This window comes from Nomascus leucogenys, chromosome 1a (genome assembly GCF_006542625.1).
Source record: "Nomascus leucogenys isolate Asia chromosome 1a, Asia_NLE_v1, whole genome shotgun sequence".
Lineage (NCBI taxonomy): Eukaryota > Metazoa > Chordata > Mammalia > Primates > Hylobatidae > Nomascus > Nomascus leucogenys.
The window spans coordinates 71,395,983-71,419,126 of NC_044381.1; the positions used below are offsets into that span (position 1 = coordinate 71,395,983).

Sequence of the window (23,144 nt, forward strand, 5' to 3'; positions counted from 1 at the left end):
CGAATATTCAACCCATATCAGGAGGTACAGAGGTTTTTAGGGTTTAGGGTATTTTTAACCAAACCTTTACTTTCAAGACTAGCAGAAGCACTTTCGCAGCCCACCCTGCGCCACTCAGCCTCGGCGCTGCGCCCTCCTAGCCTCTCGCGCAGCAAGGACCTGAAGCCCCCGTGTGGCCGCGGCCCTGCACACTCTCCAGATCCAGGTGAAGGTTGCGAGGCCTGGCCACGCCTGAGCGCCGACAGGTGGCCTCGCCCCGCCCCTTTGTCGCCCAGGGCCGCGCTCGCCTCCGCTCCAGGCCAGAAGCCGCAGCCCGAGCGCCAGGCACAGCTCCCCTGACCGGTCTCAGGAGTTCGGCCGCCTCCCCGGGGAAGAGCGGGACTCAGCCAGGCGCCGGGCCGGTCTCTAGGAGCCTGCGCCAGAGCAAAGGGCATCCGGCACCCGAACCGGGTCAGGCCCTTGGACTAGGGCGGCACGGAGCCTAGCGCCTGGGCACGTCCAACCCTGCGCACTGCCCCTCAGCCTCGTGAGCCCTTCGCCTCCACGACCCCCGGAACCCATCCCAGCATCTGCGGCAGTGACCTCGGGTCTCACCGCCCGCGGGCCACACAGCTCGGCCACCCCGGGGCCCCAGAAGGGCCGAGGGTCAGCCGAGCGGACGAATCACATTCCCAAGGACGAGCAGCGGGTGGCAGCACCGCCCCCGCCCGAGCGCCCTCGGGTCCCTTTCTGCCGGGGCTCCAGTGGCTTGAGTGTCCCGGCCCCTCCAGAACACGCAGGCGGCCACAGGAAGAAATTTACCCGGACCCGTCCTCTTCCCCGAACTTCTTCGTTCCTCTCGGAGGTTCCTTCTACCCGACCCCTCTGCGCCACCAGCTCCTCCCACTCCGCTCCCCTCCCCTTTTTCTGGTCCCCACTTAGGAATCCGTCCCCCCGCCCTGCGCCGGGTCCGGGGTTCCTCCCCCCGGCTCCCCCCGCGTGCCGTCGCCGCCGCCCGGGTTCCTCTCCCCCCGCTCGGGCGCTCCCTGCCAAGCCCATGATGTAATGGTGTATGTTAATCAGTAGCATGTGGGGAGCTCCGGCTCGGGCGGCTCAGTCCTCCGCGAGCCGACACTGGAGGCAGCAGCAGCGGCGGCTGCAGCGGCCCCGACTCGAAGCGCCGCACTCTCCCCGCGCCGCCCGCCCCGACGGCATGGCCCGCGGCCGGCGCTCAGGGTGCCCCCAACCCCGCTGAGAGCCGCCGCGGTCCCGGACCCGCGCAAGGGCCCCCGAGCCGCCGGGATGAGCCGCGCCGAGGTGAGCGCTCCCTCCCTACGTCCCTCGGCGGGGCACCCGCGGGTCACTGGGGTCCCCTCCCCGGGGGCTTCCCCCTCCGCCCGAGAAGTTCTGGGAGCCGGAAGCAGCGTGTTGTTGGAAGCTAGCGGCTCCTTGAAGGCTGAGTCGCTGGGCTTTCCTCCCCGCCGGCGGCGGCCACCAGAACCGGGATGGGACTGGGGGAACCCCCGCAGCCGAACTTTCTTTGCTGTCGTTGGGGGGCGTGTGCCTGCGGCGCCGATCCGCATTCTCCGCGGGGCCGCCCCGCCGGCCGAAGGTAGCAGCGCTGCGGACCCCGGCAGTCCCCGCGCGGGGCGTGTGCCCAGGGCTGTGCCGCCCTCGACCTGCGACGCGCGGGCGAGGCTCCGGGCCGGACAGACCCGCCCGTAGGCGGCGGCTGCAGGATGCCTGCCACACACGCGCGCGCACACACACACACGCGCGCGCACAGTGACCGCTCCGGCCGGAGCAGGCCCAGGGAGACCTCCTGGGTGGGCTGGCGCGGCGCGGCGCGGGGGAGCCGAGGCTCTGGGTTGCGCCGCCGCCCGCTGGGCGCGGAGCTTTGGGTGGGGAGAGTTTATTTTTGTCTCGAGCTGCTGCCGCGGCTGCTCACGGCCTAAATCCAGAGGGGCGCCTGGCGGTGGAGATGCTGGCTGTTGCTGTAGATGGAGCTGCAGCCGCTCGGCTGCTTCTCTGGGAGGAGGAGGAGGAGGAGTAAGAGGAGGAGGAAGGAACTCGGGCTGCCGCTGCCTCCGCCTCTGCTTTGCATTAGCTCCCACCCCCACCCCCGCGCCCCTTCGCAGCCGCATTGCAAGTTTTCTGCGCGGGGAAGATCTGTTGCTGGTGCTGGCGTTCGTAGGCACGGCGCCCGAGGCCACCCCGGGCGGGGCGTGAGGGGAGCACCAGCCGTTGGCAGTGGCAGCAACAGGAAGCCGCGGGGTCTCCTCCCGCACCTGGGAAGCAGGCTTCTCGCTGTTTCCCGGTGGGGAATAGCCCATCTCCCGCATCGGGTGCGGAGGGGGCGGCTGGATTTCGGGGAACCCAACCTTCCGCGGGACGCCCCCACCCCCGGCCCCGGCACCCTCTGATGCCCTCGTCCCCCAGGGCGCGCTTCTCCGCTAGCCGAGGTCTCACTGCAGCTCTTTCTCTCCTTCCAGTGGTGATCGCCGCTCGGGAATGCGGGCGTGAAGGGTCCGAGTTGCCGCCCAGCGGGGAGGAGACCCCAGGACGCCGGAAATCACCATCCCGAAGCTGCAAGAAGGGGGGAGAAAGCATTCTTCATTCAGTTGTGTGCCTTGTGGGGGATTTTTAAAAAGTCGTTATTTTTTTTTTAAAGAAACATTTCCGTGCTACTGTCTGTCATCGTCTCTGGGGAAATCAGCCAGAACCACCGGAACGTAACTGAAACCAGACGAGAGAGGCAGGAGCCCAGGCAGTAGTACCTGCAGCGTCCGGGCACCAGAGCCACCTTGGAACGGGAACGCGTCTCCGGCCGCGAGGCTGCGGCTCCGCCAAACTTTGGGGCGGGCGGGGCGGGCCGGGGCGCCCAGGGGGCTCTGTAGACAGAGGGCGGCCCCCTAACCATGATGTTTCGCGACCAGGTCGGGGTGCTGGCGGGCTGGTTTAAGGGCTGGAACGAGTGCGAGCAGACTGTTGCGCTGCTGTCGCTGCTCAAGCGCGTGAGCCAGACCCAGGCCCGCTTCCTCCAGCTCTGCCTGGAGCACTCGCTGGCCGACTGCGCCGAGCTGCACGTCCTCGAACGCGAGGCCAACAGCCCCGGTAAGTGTGCGGCCGTCGCCGCCGTCCCGCCTGCCCATCCCCCCAGCCCTCCCTCCGCTTCCCTGCCTCGGGCCAGGCCGAGGCCAGTCCCCACCAGCCGCGCCGGGACCTGGACGGCGCGGCCCTCGAGGCCCTCGGAATCCACCCCCTCCTAGTACTCCCCCCGACCGCCCCCCGCCTACTTACCTCCGCCGGCCGCTTTGGGATTTTGCCCACTGTGAACTCCGTCAGCCCCTTCCGTGTGGTAGCTACGGCAGCATGAATGATTGATTTTTCTCTCATGCAGTTTCCTGGGAAATAAGTAAGTCAGGTCACGTAGAGTCTGGATTTTCTGGGTGTGTGTGTTTTTTCCTTCCTCCTCCTTTTGGGCAACGTGGCTCGCTGGATTTCAGCAACACATGATAGACGGCCGGGACTGCCCTTCAGAAGCCAAGCTTGGATAAGGCTGTGTGAGGAGTACATGAAAATCCAATTTTATTATTCATTTTTCCCCACAGATATTCTGGTTTTAGAGCTTCGTCTTCAGAATAATATGCAGGTGACGCTACAGACTAGTAAAATGACATTTGCAGTATATATATATTATGGGGTTAAGCTTACCGCTCGTGGCATTATCCATATTGATACGGATCTTGTAGAAAGGGTCTTGGAGAAAGGACAGGCATGAAGTGGGTTACTTAATGCTTTTCATTAGGAAACTTTACTGAATAGAACAGAATCGTTTCATATTACCCTGCTAGTATTTACAGACACCTCAACTAGTATGGAAAGTGAATATAGTCGAAAGGTCCAGCAGTTTCCTATTTGCTAGCGTGGGTGGTGACAGCCTGAAATTATATCCTGGAGGGTAGGAGGAGACTGGGGGATGGGGGAAAGGCTGATGGTTGTGATTTTGGATAGGGGGAAATTCTTTAGTTCATGCTGCTGCAGGAAGGTGAACAGAGCCCCCAGTGTTTATGCAGAGAAAAGAATGCAGGGTCCTCTTCCAGCTGTTCCATGTTGGAGCTGCGAGCCTGCAAAGCTCAGCAGAGGTCTGGGCTGCCATTTGATGACAAGGTCCAGTCCAGGGCAGTGGCGCCTGGGAGACACTAAAGTGAGTGTGCCTTCTGAGCAGCAAGAAGCGAGCCGGCCTACTCATTCCTCCTCCCTAGTATGGTGTGCACGATGGTGAAAACACTAGAATGGGATGCTTCCATATATAGAATCATAGGGTGGAAGTGACCGCTGGAAATCTTCACAGTTCTTTTCCTGACCAGACAGGACTGCCCCCGAAAGATCCTGCATGGCCAAGTATGGAGGGCCACATTGAGGGAGATTCCATTGAGCCCGAGCCTCCCAGCTCACACCAGGACTCACTGGGGTGGCTATGACAGGGCCCCCTTTGGTTGAGCTCCACGTTTATAAATAGCTGGAGGGCCAGCCTCCTTCACTGGGGTGTGGAAGCATAACTAGGGTAACTGATGATCCACCCTCTTTGCTTCCTTCCTTAATTTCAGAGGGAAGCCTGGTTTACCAACCTGCTTGGTTTTAATTTCTCAGGTTTGACAAACAGGGTTATATAAACTTTTGCATTTTATAGATTGCAGAGGATTTACGCAGAGTCATTTAGGTTGAATGCTTGATTTCAGTGCTGGTAGGGACTGTTCAAACTCATCCTTAGGTTATTCAAATGTTGGAGCAGCACTTTTTCCCTTTGAGTAATGGAGATGACTTTTCCCAATAGAGCAGCCACCAGGTTAGTAAGTAAAACAGTTAATTGTTAAAATGAGGTGGCCTAATTTTAAAAGTCTCATAATTAGAAAAATTGAACTGTGAATTTTTTGAAGTCACTTGGCAATTTTTTTCCTTTAAGAAATGTTTGGCCATACTCATTTGTATAAGATACCCACCTGTTCATGCTGCTAAATGATGTAGATGTACAAAATATAGAACCATTATGTAAGACAGGAACTAGTTTCCAGTTTCTGGATTAATCCTTCACCTAGACATTTTGCCTGCATGGAAATCTTTGCACTTGTTTTCTTGTGTGGCCAGGACAGAAATTTCTTAGGAGGTCATGTGATGATTTGGCTTACTTTTGGAGTGTGGGGATCATAAAGAGCATCAGGAGTTGTCATAGCATACCTGAGTCTGTAGTGTGGCTCTCTGCATATCCGGAAACTAGCCAAGAACCAGGAAGGGGGCAAAAAGTCCACTTCGCAACCAGAGTAGATAGCATGAAAGTCCAAGAGAATATTTCAGGCCCTCTCTCAGAATGTACTTGCTCTTATTCTAGACACAATCCTAACATTTAAAAAATTTGGCAAATAATCCATAGTGTATTGGGGGTAACACATTTAGAATGGGGTGAGGGACTACTGTAATCAGCAGTAAAAAGTGACCCCTGACAGCCTGACAACTAGGAAAGAGACAGAAAAACTGTAACTTTAGACAAGAATTGGGGCAGAAACTTTGAAGGCTTGGGAATATTAGGGTGGGAACCCTCAATTGACCTTGCAGGCACCACTCTATAATAACATAAACAAATAATTGCTATTTACTGTTGTTAATGGTGAACTATGGAAAGAATACATTTTTAGATACACTCTTTAAGAAGAGAAGGAAATGTTCAATATACTTTGGAAATATTTACACCCAGAATAATTAACCTCTGAGCTGTTTTGATGTGTAAGGCTCTTACCAATTCAGAAAACTAGGCTGTGCAGAATGACTCATTCATTGGATTGCTGAGATTTCCTGTACCGAAGTCATCTTGTATCACTTTATTTTGTAATCATCAATTTAAAAAACCCTCACATTTCATCTAGTGTTTAGAGATTTTAAAACTTGGTAAATGGGAACCAAATTCACATCTGGGACTCCATCTCAGTATAATAAAGAAAAAAATTACTAGTAATAGTATGACTTTATCTCTTGTTTTATGCAGGACTGATTTTAAATAGCGAGATATCCTGCACATTACATATGATTTATTTGAGATCCGTGGGATGTAATTTGGTACTTTCATTCTCTTAAATTTATTGAGAATCTAATGATTCACTGGTTCATCCTTTGCCTCAGGCTCATGGTCATTGGAGATTCCAAGAAAATGATTGAATCAATCCCTATGGATTTATTTCTGTGTGTTTTTCTTTTAACAGATATGGTCATGATCAGTTCTCTAGTACAGTCTTGTTTCCAGAATCCTTATAACCTTAGATATAGGTCATATATAAGTCTCTTCAGCTACTGCCCCAGTTGAACATTGAGACTTCTGGCCAGTCTCAATTCCGGGACTAGCAGGTCATTTGATACCTACAAGTGGCAAAAATGCAACCCACTGACTTTACCTGAAGTTTCCAAAAGAAAAATAGGTTTTGTGGCATTGTTTATTTATGGCTTTTGTCACTTGGACTTGAAATATATTTTTCATAGAGATTTATAAGTTAACCCACAAAATCATAACCCACAAAATATACACTATTTGTGTATGTTTGTGGTAAGTAAATGACCATAAATTCCTATACTTATAGTTAAATACAAGAGAAAAGAGTATCCAAAATGGTGATGTTTGAGACAAAAAATAATTGTGGAGATTGAAGATTCTCTCTCAGAATGTACTTACTCTTATTCTAGACACAATTCTAACTTTTTAAAAAAAATTGATAATCCGTAGTGTGTTGGAGGTAACACATTTAGAATGGGATGAGGGACTGTCACCCTCACCCCGTATTTGTGTAAACTTGCTGTCGTTAGAGGGTAGGTATGTTGGTTCCATGATTTTTATGGTTTTGGCTTCCATAGTACAAGTATGCCATCCTCCACTCTGCATTACTTTTTAAGGTTACAAATGGAATAAAAAGAAAGCAGCAGAAGAGGTTTTCCTGATGATATGGATAAGATCTTGTTTGTAGTTTTTTCATTCATTTATTCATTCCACAAACATTTTCTGACTGCCTGCTATTTTCCTGACCCAGTGTTATGCAATGGAAATGCAAAGGTAACTTAACTCTAGTCCAGTGCCTAGTACAGATAGATACTCTTAGTGTGGGGTAAATGACTAATATAGTATCATAGGTGCTGAAGCATAGATATGGGGATAAAAAGTATGAGGTGAGGCCTACTGGGAGCATTGTGAACCTAGCCACTTTTTGCCTGGGGAATCAGGGAAGACTTCCCTGAGGAGGAGATACATTTGAGCTGAGTCCTGAGGGGCAAATAGGAGTTGGTTGAATATATTAATATAGAAGAGATTGTAAAGAGGGGTCAAGAAGGTATCTCCCATGCAGAAGATAGTGTTATCCCCTTTAATGTATGGGCCTACATGCATGATCCTCTGAGAGGCATGAGTGGAAGAGCCAGTTTAGTTCAGACAGTTTCCATTTTGGCCACATGGTGGCATTATCTGCTGAGGGCAGCTTGGTTGCTGTCCACATTGGCATATGCAGGAGAAGGAAGGATGGAAATAGAGAAAAAAGTATTCTCCAGGTGGCCATTTATTTATAGTCATAGGAGGGCATAAGTTGTAGAAGATTTTTAGAGTATAGATTTTTAAATCAGCCTGAGCTAGTTAAATAATTTCTAAGCCTCAGTTTTCTTATCTGAGAAATGATGATTATAAAACCTTGTTATTGTCCAGAACTTACTTGTTAATGATCCAGCAAGGATCTATTCTATCCCTCAGGTTTAAATTTGCCTTTAATTTCTATAGAATTGATATAAATAATATTTTTCTAAATGATCAGAAATCTTTTCATTTAAAGGATTATGAAGAAGAGATTGAGGATGACTTGGAACCCTAAAAAGATATGAGTCTACTGGGACCCACCTTCTATATTTCAGCTTTGTTTTTTCACTCTGTCTCCTAAAAATATGCAGCCGTGACCCAGTTTTTCCAAATAACTTATCAACACTTTTTCCTTCAGTTGGTGAATGTGAAAAGAAGAAATCATTTTGCTGAATGAAATATATAGGGGCTTTATATATGAAGCACTTTTCACTTAGGGTTTTGTAATTTTCTTCGGGTCAGTCTGGGATGACCCTGCAGTTTACTGCTGATTGTAAGTTGTAGCAGGTCATACATATTTGTACTCTTTGTTGTGAATAATTTGGGTTTGGTTGTATCGCCTGGGCACTCACGGCCTTCAACAATTGAGTATATGTTATAAACAGGCCCCATCAAAGCAAGTAAAAGGCAGAGAAATTTCATAACAGTCAAATTGGCTTGTTTTTGTTTAAATAAATAAACGAGGACACAAGATGAGGGTTGAAGGGCTGAAAGTAACTGAAAACTTCCCAGACAGTCCTACAGAAGTCCTAATTCTAAAGAGAACTGACAACACCAGAGAAGAGGGAAAATATTGCTTCTCCTTGACCCAAGGAGAAATTTGGAGGTTTTCATCTGTGGGTGAAGTGCCTTGTGTAACTCATTTGCTAGGAAAGGTATGGTGCTCATAGAAATCTTTTCTTTTCCTTTTTAAAATATACAATCACTACTTTGAGATTTTAGTATGTTCCTTCCTTTTCATCTCTCCTGATCATTCCTAACAAGGCCTCACTGAGCTCATCCAATTCACATAGATTAAGATGCAGAAGCAGACATCTCTTCTGAGCTATTTTTGCTTCCATTGAAGCTGCCTGAGGCAGGATTTTCCCAAAGAAAGCAGAACTTTTAGAACAGGGGCCGAGAGTCGAGGCTTGGGCCTTGCTCTGCTGCCTACATCCTAAGAGCCAGCTTGGAATTCAGAGGACCTGCCTGCTTTTATGTAGGAACATGGGATTCCCTGGAACCTGGAAGCTCATTCTAATGTTTTGTTCCCATTCCACATATCAACATTTTAAAACAGCTTTCTTGTCTTAGTTTACTAGGAAAAAGCAATCAAATGATTCAGTGGTTTCTTTTACACAGTAGATAATACAGTGCCATTATAATGGTACCTGACAAAGTATATCTGGTAAGAAAGTGGGACTGAGTTCCTTGGCACATATAAATTTACCAAATACCCCAGCAGAGAGCCCAGGGCCCTGTCAGAAGCTGAAATACACATTACTCCTCTCAAGTAGCTTACACTCGAGTTGCAGAGCTGAAACAAACATGGGAAAATATGTAATAATTCGATCATACACAGTTGCTAAGTGCTGTGGTTCTGATTAGAGAACAAAACTGAAATTGAGTGAAAGGAGAGAACAGGGTGGATTGGGCAGTCTGAGAAGCTGAATGGAAGAAGTAAACTTGACTGTGTCACATGAAATAAGTGGTTTTAGGGCTTATAAGATTCTTGCTGTTGTAGTACCTCAAATGCCAGTTTCATCGAGAAAACCACACATGCAGGGAACTCTGTGCATGTGCCATGGAAGGGGCAGGCTTCCTGGGCCTTTGAAGGATGAGTGTGAATAGGGTAGAGAGAGAGGGGAGCATGAGGGATATTCACCATCATAAGTGATTGCTTGGTGAGTGGAGAATCAATCCCAACACTCTATGATTTCCAGTATATTTAAAGATAGGAAAATGGAACATCTGGTCACCTAGTATTTTCATCCCGCTTAAGTATGCATAACATTATAAAACTTAGTAATAGTTCTCTTGGCTCCTCCTAGTAGGATATTTTTGCAGGGTGCTTTGACTCTAACTAGCGTTGAGCAATAACATCTGAAACAGTTAGAGGAAAAGATAAAGTGTCGTAGACCAGTTCTCAAAATTTAGTTGCATGCAGATCACTTTGGGATCTTGTGCTGAAAACTCTGATTGAGAGGCCTGGGGAGGTGGAGCTGAGCTCCTGGGGTTGTAATAGGCTCCCAGATGATGTTGATGCTGCATATCTGCAGACCATGCTTTGAGGGTGGACTCTTAGAAATGAAAGGTAATTTAGAGGTAATTGGTGCAGTAGCTTTCAAGTTTTATGGCTGTGTGTCAGAAGATTTTTGTTTGCAAATGAGAACTTAGATGAAGGCTTATGGGGAGTGAATGTCCCCCCAACCTGCTACTCCACAAACCTAACTGTCCTAGGAGAGCAGTTTGGAAATCTGTGACCAAGGGCAGTGGTCTTTCCCAGGCTCTGAGACAAGACATTGGTTGACAAAGCTATGGCCAGCAGATATGGGATCAGAATCTGACTCTCCTCAGTCCAGTGCTCTTTCTCCTGTCTCAGCCCCTATCAAATAGCAGTAACCTGTTAGAGCCCTTGCTTAGGGCTGGGTTTTAAACTGGCCCAGGTGGTTTCCTGTAATAAGACGGGGACCACTTATCTTTTGCCCACTGAACTTGCTGCTATGAGGAAGATCATTTTCTGAGTCTCTCTACAGTTTTCTGTTGGCTTCACATGCAGAGCAAAGCAAATCTTTCTTAGCTCTGGCGGTGGGACCTCTTTGGAAGGCAGGGTGAGAAGACAGACAGGACAAGGTGGACACTGTGGTCAGTCCTAACTAGTAATGTACAAAAGTGCATGCTAAGTGTCTACAGGCACTTTGAAGTCACTTTGCCCTGGAAAATCCCCATGGATTGCTGTAGTCAGAGAGTATCCTAGTGGTGCAGGTGTGTTTCATATGATGGAATTATTGACTTAAAAATCTTTTCAAGTTTTACTTACGCGTGTAAGCACTGAAATACTGACGCTTTTTAGTTTGGTAGTGTGGTCACTCATTAAATTATTTAAGCATTTTATATACTGCTTTCAGCAATAATTCTCTCACTGGTTCTTTGAACTACCTCTCACAGCCTGCACTGAGTTTGGGTTTGAAGAAGGCTGGAGAATTTCCCCGAGCTTTTTGGACATGCTAAAATTTCCGGGCACTCTAGTGATCAGTGTCTTATTGAAAATGAGGCTCCAGGAAAGATTTCTTTCTTTCTTTCTTTTTTTTTTTTTTTTGTTGATGCTATGGGCTGTAAAATTGAGCTGGAAAGAGCAGGAATGTTCACTCCAGAGACTGGATGGGAGAGATCTCTTCCCCTACTTCCCCAGAGCAGTCCCATAAAGTGCAATCACTGGAATTTTTGAAGCAGAAATTCTGATCTGTCATAGAATCCAAGCGTCTGTGTGTGCAGCATAAATACATACACAACACTGACTTTCATTGTGTACATTTCTATCTGTGTATGTGCACCAAACATGATTTAAACACAGTTAAAATGCATGACTAAAATGTCAATGCTGAACCAGTTTTGAAATTTCGAAGAGTGGTAAATGAATGGGAGAAACAAACCGTCTGACTTCAGAACCACTCCATGTGCCTCGAGATAAATAACCTTGTCTTGTTTGAAAAAGGGAAAAGGAGGGAAAAACCAGGTTTCCTACATTGTAGGCATCTGAGAGGTTAATATTGGGCCTGTGCAAGATACCAGAAGAATATTTAAAACATGATCTGTGAGCGTATGGATGAAGAAATAGGAACCAGCATGGTTTTCCTATGAGTGGGAGGATGGACCATGGAGAACTAATGCCATTTCCTATCTGATGGGGCAGTGGGAAAGGAGGGGAGATAGCATTTGCTGAGAGACTTCTGTGTTCCAGGCAGATCACAGGGAATCCCATATCTAAGTTTCAGCATAGCCTTTGACAAAACCTCTTATTTCCTGATGAATTAATGGAGAAATAGCAGCAGGTGAGAATCTAGTTGTGTGGCTTTAGAGTGGTTTCAGTGACTGTTACAGGCCTGTCTCCAGCCACTGTCTGCCTAAAGGGAGATCTCTGGTGCTGTACATTGAAGCTCACATGTTGGACATTATCACTAGTGTTGATGGAGTGTGACTTAGCCTGGGGTCCCCAAGAAGGCAGAGCCTGAGGCAAGGGCTGGTGTGTGGGTGGCTTATTGGGGCACTGATCCCAGGCAACAGGAGAAGGGGCTAGAAAGAGAGAAACAAGGAAGGAGGAAGAGCCAACACAAGCCTGCATTATCAAGCTGGTCACTGCTGTGGGCAGTGGGGGCTTAATCCCACAGGGATCCTCTGAGGAGTCACATAGAATGTGCTTGGGAAGTGGCTGAAGGACAGATGAGGTAGGCATGTGTCCATTATTCCCCTCTCCCTTGGCCAAGGGTTGCCCCGGGGTACTGAGTCCCTGTACGTTCGGGTTTGTACATGTTTCTGCAGGCGTCTCAAAGACACCCCAAGGCAGAATGCTAGAAAGACATGGTACAGCCAAGGCAGGGTGCTGTCAAGTTATACCTGTGTGAAGCTGGGGGCCACAGCAAGGGCTGCAGTGTTATCCAAGCTGAGAAGGTGTTTGTCAAATCTATGGATGAACCTAGAAGGATAGCTCATGGCTTGATGACAGAATCATGATCAAAATATTTGAATGTAACAAGATGACATACAAAGCATTAAAGTGTAGCCCCTACATTGGCATCCCCTAAACCTAAGCTAGAGAAGGCATAGTGCTTCAATAGCATGCATAAAAAGGGACTCTGGCTTTTAGCACACTTACAACTTCATATGAATAATGTCACAATGTGGTTGCCCCCAAAGCCACTAAACTCTGTAATACAGTCATTGTACTCAGAACAAGTCTGTGCTACCAGCCGCACTCTCCCTGGAGTCCAGGAGGCAGTTCTGGGTACACACTCGGAGGGAGATGGACAAATCAGGATGGGGCCAGAGAAGACAGGATGGCGGGAGGCACTCGAAAGCCGGGGTGAACTGAGAAGATGAGCAGAGAGCTGTCACTGCTTACTCAGAAAGCTGGCTTGGAGTTGAAGGGTTAAATTCTCCGTCCATGTAGAGGGCAGTGGGTGGAAGCTGCTGTTCATTTAGCTCAGAGTAGAGAAAAACTTTATGATGATTAGGGCTGCCCAAACAATGCAGTGGCCTGGGCTTCATCAGAGTTGGACGAGCCTTTAGAGCCTTTAGCATCGAGCAGAATAATCCTTGCAAATAAGACTGGCTCCTGTTTATTGAGCACCTGCTCTGCGTCAATTGTTTGCATAACATGACCTCATTTATTCTTCCCAATAACCCTATGAGATGAGGTAGGAACTGCCATTATTCCATTTGTCAGGGAGGAAACAAGCACTCTCGCTTCGGAGCCACCCCACGTGCCTCTCTATTGTAGCGATTTAGTGTCTATTTGCTTAGAAAAGAAGCTCTGATTTCTTGGATGACTTCCAAAGTCCCTTCTGACCTTAAGATTCTATGATTTCTGTGAATCAGGAATGAAGATAGGAACACAAAACTATTGAGAGCAGAGGAGAAAGAGAGAGAGAGAGAGACAAGATGAGTAAATGAATGAATAAGTGAATAAATAAGGGTGGTTTTAAAAGTTTTCTTGGTGGGCGCACTGGCTCATGCCTGTAATCCCAGCACTTTGGTAGGCTGAAGCGGGCGGATCACTTGAGGTCAGGAGTTCAAGACCAGCTTGGCCAACGTGGCGAAACCCCGTGTCTACCAAAAATACAAAAAATTAGCCAGGCGTGGTGGTGTGTGCCTGTAGTCCCAACTACTCGGGAGGCTGAGGCAGGAGAATCACTTGAACCCAGGAGGCAGAGGTTGCAGTGAGCCGAGATCGCACCACTGCACTCCAGCCTGGGTGACAGAGTGAGACTCCATCTTAAAAAAATAAAAAATAAAAATAAAAGCCTTCTTGATTTCCAGTGTATTCCTCCTGCACTTTTTGGCCTGTTTGGACCACAGATTTGTGGCTTTTTATGAAATACACCTGTAGATTAATTTTCAGTTCTTTTATGGTAGTAGACAGTCAAAGGTTAGACCACTGTGATGAGTAGGGCTTCCACATCTAAGAAAAAGCTGTAATGAAGTGAATTGAATCTTGCTTCTTTTGGGTCACCCAAAAGCGGTGATAAGTGCTGAGTGTGTTAGGCACTTATTAACAAAAGTAACTCAGAATTGCTGTCTAAATCGCCATATCTTTCTTGTTCTCTCCGTGTAGTTCTAAAAATCACCATATGATATTCCTTGAATGGTAAGGGCATCTATTCTTTTTTCTTAGCATGTTCTGTGTGTCACATACTGTGCAGACAGCAGCATACATACACAAACACTATCTCCTGTTATTGAATGGATGAATGATACAAAGAAGCAGAACGAGTGGTTGTGAACATTAAATGCAGTATATTTCAATAATTAGATAATGGGCTGACCTCTCAGAGTCAAGCACACTGTAAGTGCTTAATCACTGGTTTCTAAGTTATATGAATCCCATAAAGTAGATACTATCTCCATTTTCCAGATGAGGAAACTTAGGTTTAGAGTGGTTGGAAATGTGCCTAAGGTCACCAACATCTTTCTGATCCCAAAACCTATGTTGAATCCTTGCTATTGCATGAATGCTGCAGATAGATTCCAGTTCTTAGGTAAATGAAAATGTCGGCAATTGAATGAAAAACATGTATTTTTAATGGTAGTTTTAATAATTCACAGTAACATTGTATGTTTCATCTTGGAAAAATTCTTTTCAACTTGTCTATTTAAATATTCCTCTTACTTATTACATTTTGACTCTCCATAGCTTGGTATGGCTTAGCTTTGTTTTTCCACTGGCTTTAAAAAAATTAAGTGAAAGACATTGATTTAAACATCTCTCTTCCTTCAAGGAAGACTCATGGAATGGATGCTTCTGTGGCCTCTGCATGAATGGGCTGGGCCTGGGGAGGGAAACGGGCCCTGCATGCTGCAGAAAGGAAAGCCTAAGGAATGTGTTACGTAATTGCTCATGAAGTCCTTGACTTTGACAAACTAGGAATTGATATGCTGGGTCAGGATCTCCATAGGATCTGGAATTGGGCAAAGCACCAATCTGAGGGCTGTAAATTAAAATGAGCTCTCCTATTGTTTGTAAGTGGTGGAAATTTTCAGAACATTTCTTTAGGAAAACATGTTACAGTTGGTATAAGAGTGAGTTGTATTTATTTCATTTACTAGCAACATGCAATTAAGGAAGTAGAAGAGACCTTACATACTGCAGCCCTTTGTTGAAGACCTGAGAAGACTGAGGTGTACTGGGGTCCACTAAGGGCACCTGTTAGTAGGCGAAGAGCTGGTGTTACATCCAGTCGCTTCCGTACTTTGACCTAGACTTTGGTATCACAACTTTCTCATGGCCGACTTGGCTGCCACAGTGAATGACTGTTTGTGCTGGAAATGAGAGAGGCTCTATTTACCTGAATTTCAAAGACTACATTCATTAAAATGGTCCCCTTAAAGTCATTTCCAGACTCCCCCACCCCTTTCTGTTTCTTTACTCACAATAAACCACAGATTTGTTTGGATTGGAAAGTGATTAGCCCTCATATTTTGAAATTGCAGAGTGTTATGGTGTAGGAAGCATATTATGATCACTGTTCCAGCAATGTCCTGTTGGTTTATGCAGAATCTTACTCGGCTACTCTGGAGTTGCCCTAAACCCTAGTGGAGCACTGGGTGTCCTTCATGACTGCCCACTGCCTGTGGGGAGAAATTTCATTCATTCATTGGTTAAACAGTTCCTTACTGGGTGTTAATGTGTATGGTGGTGTGGACCAACCAGGAGTCTCCTTGTCTACGACAGCTCGTCCTGAGGGTCTTCCCCAGTCTCTCAGGGCTTGCTGGTGCCCTGCTGATACCTTTGTATAGCACTAGTCTCAAGGTATTGGTGTTGTTCACTATCTGATTACCCTATGCCTTAGTCACTTTTATCCTCCAGTGCCTAATAGTGTGTCTAGCACATAGGTGATCTCAGAACGTTTTTGTTGAAAGAGCGGATGAATGAATTCAAAGAAATTTAACTGACATCCGTAATCCACAAGGGGTTTACCATCTAGGTTGTGAGATAAATCTAAGTGCATACAGATTGATTAACAAAACAGGTCAAGATGAGAATCCTCACGCTGTTACCAAGATATATGTGATAAAGGCCAGAGGAAATAGATGCTGGTTTCCCCTCAGACCCTTACAGAAGACCTGGGTTAGGGTCTTGGTGTCATCATGTACAAGTGTGTTACCTTGTAAAAATTATTTAAGCTGTCTGAGCCTCAGTTTCCTCATCTTTGAAATGGAGTTACCACTACAGAAATCACAAGGCTATTACCAGGATTATGGATGTGTAAAAGTACTTTGTAAACTGTATCATATTATACAAAAGCAGAGTGACATTATTCTTAAAGTACCAGTTGAAACAATGGGATACAAATTCAGGAATGTGGGTTTTAAAAGGTCCAGGAAAAGATGACCATGGTTTCTTTTTCAGAGCTTTTGCACTGTTAGCAAGAGCTGAAATAAACACATGGTTCTCTTGGCGAACACCAGGCCCCTCTGGGCCTGAACTAAGGCCTGGATCCAATGATCCAATTCAATTGGGACTTTAAGCCTTGTGGCCCTGATTTCCACAGGCTGGACTGTCTATAACATCAAAGTTAAGTTTGTATTCACTTTCATCCTTTTAATTGATTAGATCATTAAATGTACTCTCTTCAAGTATGAAGGACTCAGGTGTCCATGCTAAAGAATTTCTTTTGGAGAAAGTCACATAAAATGTTGTATTGTGACCTCTGTATCCCTGCCTGTAAAGATTCCAGGATGAGTGGTCATGGAGCCATTCAAAGCATGCCACAGGGATTCTATACCTATTTTGATAGTATGGCTTCTTTAAAAATTTCTGATAATTTTTAAAAATTCTGTTTTAAAAGAGGTAAACCTAGATAAAAATTATTATTAAACTTAAACCCATTCAGTGCAAAACCTTTGAGTATTTTTGTATACCTCAGCTAAACAAGAAAATAATTATGCTTTGCTTTTTGTTCTATAATATTATTCCCACTTTTACCTTTCACTGAACAAGTGTTAGCTGGAAAAAGAGAAGGCTTTCTTGTCATTGTTCTTTGTTGTTACCATTTTAACAAAACCTCCCTATTTTCACATTTTCTTTTTGTGGCAGAATGAGCTGTGTTAGCACATTTTGCAGATTATTGTGGTATTTGCAGATGATCTGAGCACAGTTAAAAATTGAAATTCTGAGCTATAAGGTCAAACTTGAGCCTCATGTGTGATTCTGATATTAAGCTGCTGGTGGGTTATATGGAAATAATTGTGGCATATGTATGTTTAGTTTACAACATTTTAGATAGGAATAATTTGGACAAGAATTGCTGCTGCTGTTTTTTTTTTTAATTTTACTTTTTATTTTTAAAGGCTTTCCTACCTTCTCATTGAGAGAGAGAAAGATGGCCAGAGTTAAAATAGGAGGTGCTTGGGTATTTTGTTGAACTTCACAAGTTAAACTGGCAAATGGTGTCCATCAGCTGTTATTCAGTCCTTGAACAGAGCAGATATGTTTGTGCGAGGACAAAGAAGATGCCTCGAAGACAAAGAAGAAAATGCCTCGTTGTCCCCTGAGCTCCCACATGGCACCTGCGTATCACCAGCTCAGCACTTAGCACACTGGATTGACGCTGCCATGTTAGGTGAGGTGAGGATATGCCCCAGAGTGAAGGAATCTACAGCATATGATAGCTAAATGCCACATGAAGTTCTGGATTGGATCCTGGATTGGGAAAAAACATTGCTCTAAAGGACAGTATTGCGACAATTGGTGAAATTTAAATGTAGTCTATGTATTAGGGGATAATGCTGTATTAATTATACATTTCCTTCGGTTATAATTGTACCTTGGTCACACCAGGAAATGTCCTTATTAGGAGACGCATGCAGAAGTCTTTAGGGATGAGGACTTACCGCAGCTTATTCTCAAATGTTTATATATAAGGTGACAAAAATTAAGAGTTGGTGAATCTTGGTGAAAAGTTTATGAGAGCAAAGTGTGCTGCTAATTTAACTTTTGTATAGCTTAAAAGATTTTTTTTTTTTTTTTTTTTTTTGAGACGGAGTCTCTCTTTGTCACCAGGCTGGAGTGCAGTGGCGCAATCTCGGCCCACTGTAACCTCCACCTCCCGAGTTCAAGTGATTCCCCTGCCTCAGCCTCCCGAGTAGTTGGGACTACAGGCGTGTGCTACCACGCCTGGCTAATTTTTTGTATTTTAGTAGAGACGGGATAAAAGGATAAATTTTTTACCTTTTAAGAAAACCTGCACTGGAACATTGGCTCCAGGAGGAAGGGGCTGTGCTTTATCTCCCTCGTGTAGGGTTGCCAAAGAAATTACAGGAACCCCAGCTAAATTTGAACTGCGAATGGGGCATACTTATACCACGTATACTAGAAAATTATTCATGGTGTATTTGCCATTCAAATGTAACTAGGGGTCCTATAGTTGTATTTGCTGAGTCTGGCAACCTTGTCCCGAATTAGCAGTGCCCCGAGAAGCAGCAGGGTGGCCTGTAGGAGGTGTTTATCTGTTACGTGGAATGAATGGTGCCTCTTCAGAATTCTGTTGTGCAGTCTTCTATTAGAGAAAACCCTCTGTATCAGAGCATGGAGTTGGGACATTACCTGTAGTTGGATATGATCTTCTCCTTATCCTTCTCCCTTTGATTGATCTTTTTCTTTGAGCTGATTTGAGCTTTCTCCTTTTCTCTGTAGTTGGCGGAATCAGCTCAGTTACATTTTTTACGAAGTTACCCACATTCTGACACTCCTTGACAGTTTTAAGATCTTCTTCTAACACACTTGAATAGAATGGATACTGGAATCTATTTTGACAGCTGTTGAAAATCTATTCTGTTGTTACAGGAGGTTAAGGAGGTTATTTGTAACACTGGGATTATTTAATGAACCTTTTAAAAGGTGTGCAGACTGTTCAGGCAAATAGTATTTTTTTTAGAATTTAAATGATTTTGGTTTTCACAGTTAAATTATCAAATGTAATGCTTTTAAGAATTATACACCTAGTAATATTTTTCATTAATTTTCTCCACCAGTGCAGTAATAGTACATTACAATGTTCTCAATTACCAGTGCCTTCTAAAATGCAGGTGTAGAGTCTTTAAATACAACTAGTCTATTGCCAGCTGTCCCATAGATAACCTTCTCTTTAAAAGTGACCTTTGAGCAATTTCATAAAGAATGAATATTTCTAGTTGTCTGTTGCTGAACTGCTAAAAGACGGTTCTATACATGTAACAGGTGGCTTTAGTTGGGTTGCTTTCACTGAAATTTGATTCAAATAAAGCATTGCATTATTTTACCTTTGGAATTATAATTATGTGCTAGACTGACTTCATTTTTGGCACATTGCATTTCAGTGTTGAGGTTTGGGTTGAGGATGGAGTGTCTTGCATGTGCAGGAGTAGGAGAGCTTTGCAGATAAGACATAGCAGCTGAGGCATAAAACATCAGCGTCTTTTTTATGCATCAGAGGAATTTCTATTGGAGGAGTTGCTGTTCTACTAGGCTTTAGATTTAGGGACAACTGTTCAGATTAACCCCTTAGACTTGAATTTTCTTTGATCTCAAATCCAAAGCATTAAAGAAGACTGTCAAGTTAACCATCAGTACAGTGCTTAACACACAGTACGCACACAAAATAAAATTTGTTCAATGGAATAAACTAGACAATTACGTTTGGGTTATTATTTAATATTAAACATGATTTAATTACTTGAAATAGACAATCTTTCAGTTCCTGCCCTTTACCGAATTGCTTGGCAACACAATTGTTAACATGTTTTCTGATTAAAATAAATGTTCTTACCTAAGTTTATACTAGATTATAGCATAAAGATTTAGAAGCATTAAATGGATGAAATAGAATTTGACACATAGGCTATTTCTGAGAAGTCTATTTTATTAAGTATACTTTCTCTTGTGCCTGAAAAAAATTTATCAAGTTGTCCAAATCAGGTTCTAGCAAAGCAGGTAGAAGAGTTTTTAAAAAGACAATGTTCTTAGAAGAATTATATTTCTATTGTAGAAAGATTTAAAAAAGAAAAAGTTACATAAATAACACCTATAATCCTATTTTTCATTTTGTTGGATATATTTAGTGTCTTCTACCATACACAAGTTTTTTTTTACACAAATATACAAAATTAGGTCCATTTGAACATATTGTACAGTGGTATCTATCTATATATATGCCATTTGGTGAAAAAAAATCTAAACTGCCTTTTAAACTTAATGTGTCATTAATATTTTAATGCACCATCATAAATTCTTTTATAACAGTATTTTAAATGACTGTATAGCATTCTACAGTATGGCTGTGCCATAATTTATTAAACCAAACCCTTACACTTGGACATTTAGGTTATTTCCAGTTTCTTACAATGCCGTGGTAAACATGCTTTAAAGCACAGTTTTGACCTCGGTTTATATGCCTGTAAGTGTAGTTTCTGGATCATGCTTCTTTAAAAGTTAGCATATATAATATGTTAACCACGACATCATTCTTTTTAAAATTTTTTAAATTTTTTTTTATTTCAATAGGTTTTTGGGGAACAAGTGGTATTTGGTTACATGAGTAAGTTCTTTAGTGGTGATTTCTGAGATGTTGGTGTACCCATCACCTGAGTAGTGCACACTTTACCCAATGAGTACTCTTTTATCCCTCACCACCCCCACTCCTTCCCCCGAGTCCCCAAAGTCCATTATATCATTCTTATGTCTTTGCATTCTCATAGCTTAACTCCCACATATGAGTGAGAACATAGGATGTTTGGTTTTCCATTCCTGCATTACTTAACTTAGAATAATAGTCTCCAATTCCATCCAGATTGCTACAAATGCCATTATTTAGTTCGTTTTCATGGCTGAGTAGTATTTCATAACGTATATATCACATTTTCTTTATTCACTCATTGATAGATGAGCATTTGGGCTCGTTCCATATTTTTGCCATTGCAAATTGTGCTGCTACAAACATGCGTGTGCAAGTATCTTTTTCCTATAATGGCTTCTTTTTCTCTGAGTAGATACCTACCCAGAAATTGCCAGATCAAATGGTAGATCTACTTTTAATTCTTTAAGGCACCTGCACACTGTTTTTCATAGTGGTTGTACTAGTTTACATTCCCACCGACAGTGTAAAAGTGTTCCCTTTCCACCGCCAACATCTATTTTTATTTTTTTATTATGGCCATTCTTGCAGGAGTGAGATGGTATCGCATTGTGGTTTTGCTTTGCAATTCCCTGGTAATTAGTGATGTTGAGCATTTTTCCATATGCTTGTTGGCCATTTGTATATCTTCTTTTGATAATTCATGTCCTTAGCCCACTTTTTGATGGGATTGTTTGTTTTCTTCTTGCTGAGTTGTTTGAATTCTTTATAGATTCTGCAAATTAGTCCTTTGTCGGATGTATAGATTGTGAAAATTTTCTCCCACTCTGTGGGTTATCTGTTTACTCTGCTGATTATTTCTTTTGCTGTGCAGAAGCTTTTTAGTTTAATTAAGTCCCATCTATTTATCTTTGTTTTTGTTACATTTGCTTTTGGGTTCTTGATAATGACATCCTTACCTAAGCCAATATCTAGAAGGCTTTTTCCAATGTCATCTTCTAGAATTTTTGTGGTTTCACGTCTTATATTTGTCTTTGATCCATCTCGAGTTGATTTTTGTATAAGGTGAGAGATGAGGATCCAGTTTTGTTCTTCTACATGTGGCTTGCCAATTATCCCAGCACCATTTGTTGAATAGGGTGTCTTTTCCCCACTTTATGTTTTTGTTTGCTTTGTCAAAGATCAGTTGGCTGTAAGTATTTGGCTTTGTTTCTGGGTTCTCTATTTTGTTCCATTGGTTTAATGCCTGTTTTTATACCAGTACCATGCTGTTTTTGTGACTATCGCCTTGTAGTATAGTTTGAAGTCAGGTAATGTAATTCCTCCAGATTTGTGATTCTTTTTGCTTAGTCTTGCTTTGGCTATGTGGGCTCTTTTTTGGTTCCATATGAATTTTAGTATTGTTTTTTTCTGATTCTGTGAAGAATGATGGTGGTATTTTGACGGGAATTGCATTGAATTTATAGATTGCTTTTGGCAGTATGGTCATTTTCATAATATTGATTCTACCTATCCATGAGAATGGGATGTGTTTCCATTTGTTTGCGTCATCAATGATTTCTTTCAGCAGTGTTTTGTAGTTTTCCTTGTAGGGATCTTTCATGTCCTTGGTTAGGTATATTCCTAAGCATTTTATTTTGTTTGCAGCTATTGTGAAGGGGTTGAGTTCTTGATTTGATTCTCAGCTTGATCGCTGTTGGTGTATAGCAGAACTACTGATCTGTGTAGATTAATTTTGTATCTTGAAACTTTGCTGAATTCATTTACCAGTTCTAGGAGCTTTTTGGATGAGTCTTTAGGGTTTACTAGGTATACAATCATATCATCAGCAAACGGTGACAGTTTGATTTCCTCTTTACTGATTTAGAGGCCCTGATGTCTTTCTCTTGTTTGATTGCTCCAGCTGGGACTTCCAGTACTATGTTGAATAGAAGTGGTGAAAGTGGGTATCCTTGTCATGTTCCAGTTTTCGGGGGAATGCTTCAACTTTTCTCCATTCAGTATAATGTTGGCTGTGGCTTCTATGCCAATTTTGCTGAGGGTTTTAATCATAAAGGGATGCTGGATTTTGTCAAATGCTTTTTCTGCATCTATTGAGATGATCATGTGATTTTTTTTAAATTCTGCTTATGCGGTGTATCACATTTATTGACTTACATATTTTAAATCATCCCTGCATCCCTGATATGAAACCCGCTTGATTATGGTAGATTATCTTTTTGATATGCTGTTGGATTTGGTTCGCTAGTATTTTGTTGAGGATTTTTGCATCTGTGTTCATCAGGGATATTGGTCTGTAGTTTTCTTTTTTTGTTATGCCCTTCCCTGGTTTTAGTATCAGGGTGATACTGGCTTCATAGAATGATGAGGGAGGATTCCTTCTTTCTCTATCTTTTGGAATAGTGTCAATAGGATTGGTACCAATTCTTTGAATGCCTGATAGAATTCAGCTGTGAACCCGTCTCGTCCTGGACTTTTTTTTTGTTGGCAATTTTTAAAATTACCGTTTCAATTTCACTGCTTGTTATTGGTCTGTTCGGAGATTCTGTATCTTCCTGGTTTAATCTAGGAGGGTTGTATGTTTCCAGGAATTTATCTGTCTCCTCTAAGTTTTCTAGTTTAAGCCTGTAAAGGTGTTCATAACCTTGAATAATCTTTTGTTATTTCTGTGGTATCAGTTGTATTATCTCCTGTTTCAT

General features: G+C 43.8%; 1 protein-coding gene across 7 annotated transcripts in view; it reads left to right on the forward strand.

Annotated features, from left to right (window-relative positions):
* Positions 1-1,077: 1,077 nt before the first annotated feature.
* The window catches only part of SAMD4A (sterile alpha motif domain containing 4A), a 231,921-nt gene continuing 209,854 nt past the window's right edge, over positions 1,078-23,144 (forward strand). For 5 of the 7 annotated variants that reach the window (XM_030810793.1, XM_030810828.1, XM_030810805.1 and 2 more), the window contains exons 1-2: positions 1,078-1,296; positions 2,472-3,093. In XM_030810793.1, the coding sequence (XP_030666653.1) occupies positions 2,898-3,093 (196 nt within the window). In that variant the 5' untranslated portion in view covers positions 1,078-1,296; positions 2,472-2,897. Of the gene's footprint in view, positions 1,297-2,087; positions 2,325-2,471; positions 3,094-23,144 lie in introns of those variants that run through there. The other 2 variants (XM_030810800.1, XM_030810813.1) reach the window with 2 other exon arrangements.